At 36.7% G+C, this 10,419-nt stretch overlaps 1 protein-coding gene across 1 annotated transcript in view; it reads left to right on the top strand.

The window, feature by feature from the left end:
• Positions 1-2,676, top strand: part of LOC143029749 (uncharacterized) — a 3,796-nt gene extending 1,120 nt beyond the window's left edge. Inside the window, exon 2 of the mRNA XM_076192655.1 lies at positions 2,669-2,676. Within this exon, the coding sequence (XP_076048770.1) occupies positions 2,669-2,676 (8 nt within the window). The remainder of the gene's footprint in view (positions 1-2,668) is intronic.
• The last annotated feature ends 7,743 nt before the right edge of the window (positions 2,677-10,419 follow it).

The raw sequence follows: 10,419 nt of genomic DNA, 5'->3' as shown, positions 1-10,419 counted from the left end.
TCTATTAGATCACCCCGCACTCTGCGTCTTTCCAGAGAGTGTAAGTTTAGGTGCCTAAGCCTCTCTTCGTAAGGCAAATTTCCGAGTCCTTTTATAATTTTGGTCATTCTTCTCTGTACTGATTCTAGTGAATTTATGTCCATTCTGTAGGACGGAGACCAAAACTGTACCGCATAGTCAAGGATGGGTCTAACTATCGCTAGATAGAGTTTAATAATTACCTCTGCACTTCTATTCGTTACCGTCCTAGCAATGAAGCCTAATGCTCTGTTTGCTTTATTTCTGGCGCTAATGCACTGCTTCCTGGTTTTAAGGTCCGGACTCACCAGAACTCCCAAGTCCCTCTCGCACTCAGATTTGTCTAAAAACGTGTCATCTAAGTTGTATCTATTTTCGGGGTTGTGTAGCCCTACGTTTAACACGCTACACGTCTTCTCCTGACCTAATTAGGCGTCCTATTTTAGTGTCGTCCGCAAACTTACTAACATCACTATTTAACCCATCGTCTAAGTCGTTTATATACATAATGAACAATAATGGACCCAAAACCGAGCCCTGGGGGACCCCGCTAGTAACATTGCCCCACCTAGATTTTATTCCATTTATGGTGACCCGCTGTTTTCTGTTACTAATCCAAGCTCTAATCCATTCTAACACTTTTCCTCCTATGCCATGGGCTTTGATTTTATTTAGTAGTCTCTGGTGTGGCACTTTGTCGAACGCTTTGCTAAAGTCAAGGTAAATAACATCGTAATTTTCATTGTTGTCTGACGCCTTATATACCTTAGTGTAAAAGGATAGAAGATTAGTCACGCATGACTTACCTTTGGAGAAACCATGCTGTGAATCACGAATTAAATTATGCCCTTCAATGTGTTCTCTGAGTCTATTTACTATTATTGATTCAAGCATTTTTCCTATAACCGATGTCAAACTGATTGGCCTGTAGTTGCATATGGTCGATCTATCTCCCTTCTTAAAAACAGGAACAACGTTTGCCTGCCTCCAAGCAGTTGGAACAGAACCAGTGTCTACCGATTTATTGAATATTCCAGTTAACTGGTCGCAGATTTCAAATTTACACTCTTTAAGCATTCTTGGAAAAATTTCGTCCGGACCCGGAGATTTTGTAGCTTTAAGTCTGTCAATCTGCTTGATTACTTCTTCTTTACTAATGCTGATATTAGTTAGGCTATTTTCTTCATCCCCTCTGAAAATCGGATCGCAGTCAGGTACTTTATCTAACCTCTCATTAGTAAACACCGATAGAAAATAATTGTTAAACTCCTCACTCATTTTTTCTTCCGATTCTATCATGACATTTTCATCGTTTTTAATTGGTCCTATTCTTTCTTTATTTTTTGTTCTATAGAGGTGAAAGAAACCCTTTGGGTTGGATTTTGCTTGACTGGCAACCTTGATTTCATAATTACGTTTCGCTGAACGTGTATTCCTTTTAACCAGCTTTGCCATTTCGTTATATCTTGATCTAAGGTGTGATTCCCCGTTTTTTATTTTTACGTAAAGTCCTCTTTTAATTCCGATCTCATGTTTCAATCTGTCCGTCATCCATTTGGGAGTATTACTATTTTTCCGTATTGAATTTAGGGGGATAAATGTGTTTTGTGCATTAATAATTAGATCTGCCAGATTGCTATACATCTCATCCAAAGTACTGACCTGATTTTTGGGCCGTCGCCCCGAATCGACCTGACCCAAGGCACGCGCATCACTCTCTTTGACCCAGACCTGACCTAAGGTATGCGTATTTCTCTCCTTGACCCAGACCTGACCCAAGGTACGCGTATCCTCCTTGACCCACTTCTGACTATCAGCCCCGCAACGAGAATCAAGAATGTTTGAAACGTCCGGATTGTTTTTCGTATTCAATTTCAAATAGGTTTTTATATTGTCAAAGTTTGCTTTCCGTGAGACAAACGCCCTCGTAAACCACGTAGACATAGAAAGACTAGATTGGGAGAAATCCATCATCTTGGCCCAACAACTACACAAAAAACACAAAAAAATCATCGAATCTCTACACATAGCTAATTACAACACAAACAAAAGAACAGGAGACCGAAAGTGGGCAAAAATCACATCCACTCATGCCCTCAATGAGTGGAAAAACGTCCGATCGGTACCATGCACCAGATCCCCGGACTAAATCTCACACTCTCCTGGAATGCCCCATTTTTCGTTCTTACATTATTTTTCTATTGCCATTAATATTTCTTTTCTTTTCTCACGTAGTAATAATATTTTTCTTTCTAAATTGTTTTTAATTTATTATTAATTTTCACTACCATTTAAGTAATTCCTCTGTCATTGTAACATAAGAGTTCCTTTGCACTCGGAGAGGTATGTACAGCTGCACAGAAAACTATCGTTAGTAAATCACGCTAATCATTTTGACACAAAACAACGAAACTATTTGAGACAAGTTGAAGTCTCCATCGGAAATAAGATTATCGTGTCATAGTGAATCCATATGAACTCCGGAACTATTATTCGATTCATATTCACTCAGAAGGAATTCGAACAATTCGAACCCCAGAAATACCAACCCTTCGGTATCATAAGGTTATGTTCATTAGCGAATGTTTCGACACCCCTACTAACGATAGTTTTCTGTGTAGCTGTACGCGTACATATACGCCACTTCCAGCCCTGTAGCAACATTATTTTGAAAAAGCTTATAGCGAACCTAGTCAAGAATATAACTCGGAATAAGACTCCAGTCTTTCCTCTTCCCACCCACTTCAACTTGTCATGTCTCAATATATATATATATATATATATATATATATATATATATATATATATATATATATATATATATCATATAGATGTATACATATTTATGCACAATTAAACATATTTTGCACAACATTGTGCAAACCATGGTTTTGTTCTAATTTATTTTGTCTTATTTGTGTTTTTTGTATTTTACGCTTTTTTATTTATTTTGATTGCTTTGTCTAATTCGTCATATTTTACTCATGTGTATCTTCCATTTCTTTATTTTTTTTATTTTTTTTTTTTTATTTCCATGTAACAATAGCCACATCCTGGCCAAACTGTCCAAAAGGACGGTTTTTATGTAAAAAATCATCATCATCATCATCATCATCATCATCATCAAATGAGACGAATGAACGAAAAACGCATCGATTGAGATTATTGTTTCAACGATATTTTCTTGCCATTACCATCAAGACAATTACCATGTTGCCATATTACCAATTTCTAAGGAAGACGAAATAGATATTTCATTATTTTCCAACTTCTTTTCAGTTTTCATTAATCATTTTTCCGAAGCTTTTTATTTTCAAACATTTTCATTATTTCTATTTCCTTTTCAAAATTTCATTTTTCTTATTTTCTTCAATTTTTCATTGTATTTTCATTCGTGGTCGCCAACCACGTTGCCTCAGTTCCAAAATGTCGATTAGGAGATATCTTAATCGACTTTGAGTCAGTTTCTGGTCAACAATTTCTTTGATGCCAGAAAATATTTCCTTGACTGCTCGTGTGCCAATTTCAGAATGTTTGGCTGTTTGGTCCAGTTTTTCGCCGGCATGTTCAAGCAGCGTGCAAATGGCTTCTACTGCCGTCTCATCCCTTTTCTGTAGGAGAGAATGAAGACATGCCGCTATTCTTCGCACTTGGAGGATTCCATCGAGCGTAAGGCTCGCCAAGAACGCGCATAATGCGACGTAATCTTTCCTCTTTAAAAGCTTTTTAAGCTGTTGGTCCGCATGCTCTTCGCGAGACAAGGTTTTTTCATTTACCTTTTCGGACTCATGATGAGCAGGTCCCGACTCCGCGTGCACTTCGAACATGGCTTGGCACTGTCGGATTAACCTGATCTTAAAGGCCTCTGCGCTGTTCTTTTCCAACTTCTCCAACAGCATTCTGCAGAGCCTTGAGTACGTCCTGGCATAGCATTTCTGTCGCGTGGCGAATTCTATTATCATGCCAGCCGCGTTTCCTGATATGGAGGGATTTTGGGCGATGAGAGATAGTATTTGCACCGAGATTTTGTCAAAGTTCTTCTGTGACACTTTGTTTAAAAGGGACTTGAGGGCTCCCTTGCTGCCCGAGGACTCTTTCTTCAAATGGGGAGGTTGCCTCTGACGCGGGGAAGATTCCGGGTCACTGTGGCGTTTGTGCCAGTCACGAGGCGTGGGAATGACCCGGGGGCTATTTGTGGGGTTGCGTAGCCCATCAGGATCCTGCAGCGGCGAGCCTCCTGCGGCAATGTCCCTGTAGGACCTCTTTACGGGCTCCTGAGGCTTTCCTTCTCTTATACTTTCTGTTGTTTCCTTATGTTTTTCTTCTTCATTTTCTGTGTTTCTTACTTTCTTGTCTCTTTCATTTCTATTATTTCTTTCTTCTAGACATATTTCACTGTCTTCCTTATTTCTAATTTTCATATCATTTCTTGCACTTTCAATATTTCTCACTTTTTCATTTTCTCTGCTCATGGCATTGCTTCCATTGCTGATTATGTTATTTCTATCATTAAATTTTCTTTCAATAACATCTTTTTCTTCTTTTTCAGGAACTCCTGATGACTGGCTTTTCGCTGCCGCTGGCCTCCGATTCTGAATCCGTCCTTGCTTGTTGGAAAGAAACTCGACCAAGTCTTTTGGCAGTGGCTCCACTAAGGTTTCAACACTATACAGTTTATATCTATAAACTCTTATGTACGTGTTGCCACTCTTATCTCTCACGAATTCTGTTTTTTCAAAGAATTTATCGCCTTCGCAAAGGCCAGCGAGGCCGAAGAAGTCCCCTTCCTTTTGGAAAGTCATTGGAGCAGTCACAAAATAAATACCCATCAGTCGAAACCCACTGGGCCCCTGACCAAGCATATTTTGCTGTGATGAACACAAATCAGATGAACATGAACAGGACCTCGGGCGTCTTAACTTTTCTGTACAGAATTTTGAGTTGGTAATGTCTAAATATTCTTTAACTCTTTATTAATGAATGTTGGTATAAATATGATTTGAAGATATATGTAACTGAAATAACGTCTTTCAGTCATTGTCTGGAAAAAATCATGACTACAAAGAAAACTATATTATATATATATATATATATATATATATATATATATATATATATATATATATATATATAATGTAAGAAAAATTGGAAATCATAGAAGATTAATCAGTGCCAAAATGCAGCCGTGTTTAATACAGTGTGTATTATTGAGCATCTGCGACCGAAATATTATATATATATACATACATATATATATATATATATATATATATATATATATATATATATGACTCTCTTGGGTCTATAGGCAGTGGTTCGAATCCTCTGCGCGACGGTCATGGATTGTATGATTGATGTCGCTGTCCACTAGCGAATTATTCACATATATGTATATATATATATATATATATATATGCAATAAAAACACCAGGAGCGTGTGTTCATAATTCCTTCTTTGTATCTGCACTGAAGATGTAATTACACGAAAGCGCTCTGCTTCGTTAGTTTACTTTTTCCTAGTGGTTATTTACGCATATATATATATATACATATATATATATATATAATGTATATATACATACATATATATATATATATATATATATATATATATATATATATATATATATATATATATATATATAACACACACACACACACACACACACACACACACACACACACACACACACACACACACACACACACACACACACACACACACACACACACACACTTTCATCGGATTCACGGCGTGGATTGGAACTGACGACACTGGGGAAATCGAAAATATCAGTAAAGGCATTAAGATTAGGAATATAGATAAGAGCAGCACAATGGAAGGTGAAGAAAATAATTTCCAGGGATTTAATGAAGGAGGGGGGGGGGAGGATACCAACCTCCCCCGATTGGCAAGACTAGAGGAAAAACTTGAACAAATGACCGAACATTGGGAGAATAGTTATGATGGGCGACTTTAATTACAAAGAAGTCTGCTGGGAAGAGATGACAGTAAAGGGTGGAGACGGCTCATGGGGAAATGTTCTACTCGAGATGATTATTGACCATACAATGACACAGTGAATACAGGAGAACACTAGGTATAGAAATGAAGAAGAACCATCGAGACTAGACCTAATAATCACATCTGAACCTAGAATAGTGGAAAAGATTGAATATAAAACACCAATAAGTAAAAGTGACCACATATTGATTGAACTGGAACTAAATGAGGACAAATACATGGAAAGAAATGAACAATATAGAAAAGGAAGAATGATGTATGAAAAAAACAAACTTTGATAAAATAAGAGAACTCTTTCAAAAAGAAAACGGGGAAGGAATATACAAACAAGAAACAACAGTGGAAGAGAAATGGAATATTTTGACAAAAATTTATAAAAAAGGAGTGGAAAAGTATGTCCCAAGACAAAAACAAGAAAAAGAATATGTAAAGTGCTGGTACAACAAAAATTGTAGGGAGTTAAAAGACAAAAGATAAAGCTTGGACCAAATAGAAGACAGAAGACAAGACCTGACAGAAGACCTGAAAAATGGAAAATATATACTTGTTATAGAAATGAATATGTACAAGCGTGCAGAGAGGAAAAGAGAAATGAAAAAGATGCCATAGAAAAATGTAAAGATCAACCAAAATTATTTTACAGATTTGTAAACAACAAACTGAAAAACAAACAAGATTTGGAGAAATTAAGACAAGGAGGAGTTGAATACACAGAGGAAATAGAAATGGTGGAAATTATGAACAAGCATTTTAAATCAGTGTTTACAAGGGAGAACATACAACCTGAAGAGATCGAATGGAAAGAGAAAGTCCCCCCTATGAAAGAAATAGAAGTAACAAAGAATGAAATAATGAAACACCTGAGTAATCTTGATGTCAGAAAATCGCATGGACCAGATGAAATAGCAAACTGGATTTTGAAAGAATGCAGGAATGAACTGGCCGACAAAATACATAGCATAATGAACAATTCCTTGAAAGAAGGAAAAGTTACAGAAGATTGGAAAAAGCAAATATAGTACTTATTTATAAAGGGGGAAATAAAGAAGACCTTACCAACTATAGACCAGTCTCTCTAACAAGTACAATAGCAAAAATATCTGAAAGAATGATCAAAAGTAGATGGGTAAAATATTTAGAAAATAAACAACGTGCTTAATCCAAGGCAATTTGGATTCAGACAAGGACGATCATGCGTCACCAATCTAATATGTTTCTATTCAAGGCTAATAGATATAATACAAGAAAGAGATGGATGGGCTGATTGTGCATTTCTAGACCTAAAAAAAGCTTTTGACAAAGTACCACATAAGAAGTTGCTTAAGAAAATATAAACAGAAGGAGGAATACAGGGCAAACTGCTTAAATGGATGGAAGACTTTTTGCAAGAAAGAAAAATGAGAGTAGTGATAAGAGACAAACACTCAAAATGGGATGAAGTAATAAGTGGTGTTCCACAAGGAACAGTTCTGGCCCCAATAATGTTTGCTATATATATTAATGATATGGATGAAGAAATTGAAAGTTATATGAGCTTCTTTGCAGATGATGCAAAATTATTAAAAAAAAAGTGAACACGGAAGAAGATTGTGAGTCACTACAGAGTGATCTAAATAAAGTATGGGAATGGAGTAGGAAGTGGGAGATGGAGTTCAACACTAAAAAGTGTAGTATAATGGAATTTGGAAAAAACAAAAACAGAATAACAGGATCATATAAATTGGGAGAAGAAGGAATAAAAAAAGTAGAAAATGAGAAGGACCTGGGAGTCATTGTTATGAATAATATGTCACCTGAGAAACATATAAATAAGATTTTTGGATAAACTTATAATTTAATAAGAACAATCAAAGTGGCATTTACATACCTGGATGAAGAAATGGTGAAGAAAATTCTAATCACTCTGATAAGACCAAGATTGGAATATGCAGCAACGATGTGGTCACCAAGTACAAAAAAATGTATAAAAAACTTGAAAGAATACAAAGAGCAATTACAAAATTGGCACCAACACTCTCAAAACTATCATATGAAGAGAGACTAGTAAAACTTGAGCTACAGACACTAGAGCAAAGAAGAGAGAGAGGAGATTTGATAGCTATTTACAGAATCATGAAAGGCATAGAAATTACTGACAGGACCTAATACAATGGGATGATGGAAATACAAGAGGACACGGAAAGAAAATCAAGAAATACAGCTATAGAAGAGATCTGAAAAAGAACAGCTTTCCTCACAGAGTAATAGACAGTTGGAACAAGTTAGATGAGAAAGTAGTGTGTGCAAAAACAATACATGAATTTAAAAATAGTTTAGATAAAATGAGATATGAAGACGGGACACTACGAGCATAGCTCCCCTTCCCGTAAAATACAACTAGGTAAATACTAGGTAAATACACACACACACACACACACACACACACACACACACACACACACACACACACACACACACACACACACACACACACACACACACTTTCGTCGGATTCACAGCGTGGGTTGGAACTCCGGAAAAAAACCGCATTTTTCGTGGATCTCAACTACGAGGAAGTACCTTATTGTATTTGTAGGGAAGGGGAAGTCTCGTGGTGTAGTAAAAAGGTAATGAAAGGGGAGAAGGGGAGGGATTACTGAGGGAAATGGAAGAAAATGAGGAGGGAGACGAACGGGCTCCCCCTGACAGCAGGAAAAATGTAAACAAAAGATCAGCTGACGACACTGGGGAAATCGAAAATATCAGTAAAAGCATTAAGATTAGAAATATAGATAAGATCAGCACAATGGAAGGTGAAGAAAATAATTTTCAGGGATTTAATGAGGGGGGGGAGGATACCAACCTCCCCCGATTGGCAAGACTAGAGGAAAAACTTGAACAAATGACCCAACATTGTAAGAAGAGGTTCGGTAACGTAGCAAAGATTGCGCAAAGAGTTGAAAAACTGCAAGAACTTGAGAAGGTGAACAAAAACTTAACTAAAGAAATAGAAGATTTAAAAAGGCAGTTAAAAGAAGTAAAAGAGGAGAATGAGGAATTAAAGAGGAATAATAAAGACAATAAAGAGGCCATAGCAAAAGAAACACAGGGTTGGAAAAAGATCCAAGAAAACAGTAGAGTTGCATTTACTGACATAATTAAACAGCAAATGAAAGAACAAACTGAAGACTCAGTTATTAAAGTGATGGGACAGAAGGAGAATATAGTAAGAGACTTAGCAGATAAAAAGAAATGTATAATTATATTGGGAATGGAAGAGCAATATAACCCAAATAGAACCATAAGAATGAATGAGGAAAAAGAAAAAGTAAGCAGTTTATTAGAATTAGTTCAGGAAGATGAACCTGAAATCATGAAACAAATTGAGGAGATGTATAGACTCGGGAAGTATAGTACAGATAAGTCCAGACCAATTAAGATTAAATTCAGGTCACAAACAACGGCAACAAGTGAACAATATAAAAAGGTATGGATAAAAAGAGAAATGAATAAAGAGGAAAGAGAGGAGGAAAAAATGAAAAGACATGAAGCTAAGGAAAAAAACGAGAACAGAACAGAGTCAGACAAAGAGAAATTCTATTGGCGAATAGTGAATATGAAAATAAGGAAATACGACATACTAGAGAAAAACAAAAGGGAAATGGCAGAAAACTAAAAGTGTCTTACACAAATATAGATGGATTAATAACAGGACTGAATGAGCTGAATGATTATCTGAAGGAAAAAGAACCGGACATAATGGGAATTGTAGAAACGAAATTAAAAGGTCCACTACCACCCAACAGTGTAGGCAATGATGCATATAATTATTGGATTAGAAACAGAGAGACAAAACAAGGGGGTGGAGTTATGTTCCTGACTAAGAAGGATATAAACGTGAGGTGTGTCACATATGGAAAGAATACAGTAGAGATGATTATGATCGAAGTAGAAGACATAGATAAGAAGAGCAGAAATTATGTGCTGCGCAATCTTTGCTATGTTACCGAACCTACTCTTCCAATGTTCGGTCATTTTTTCAAGTTTTCTTCTAGTCTTTCTAATCGGGGGAGGTTGATATACCCCCCCCCCCATTAAATCCCTGGAAATTATTATCTTCACCTTCCATTGTGCTGCACTTATCTATATTTCTAATCTTGACATTTTTGTTAATCCCTTCTTCTCCAAAATCATCCTCAGTCCTCCGCTTGTTTACAAGACGCCTGGCCTCCTGGACCAAGTCCTGCCGTTCCTCATGTCCTTCCATTTCCCTCAGTAATCCCTCCCCTTCTCCTTTTTTCTCACTTTCCCCTTCCCTGTAAATAAAATAAGGTACTTCCTCGACGTTGAGATCCACGTAAATTTTGATTTTTCTTCGGAACTCCAATCTTCACCGT

Source organism: Oratosquilla oratoria, chromosome 1, assembly GCF_046742065.1.
Source record: "Oratosquilla oratoria isolate Oo_2021 chromosome 1, ASM4674206v1, whole genome shotgun sequence".
In the NCBI taxonomy this organism is placed as follows: domain Eukaryota; kingdom Metazoa; phylum Arthropoda; class Malacostraca; order Stomatopoda; family Squillidae; genus Oratosquilla; species Oratosquilla oratoria.
Note: the sequence above shows the minus strand (reverse complement) of the source record. Positions and strands in the feature narration are given on the sequence as shown.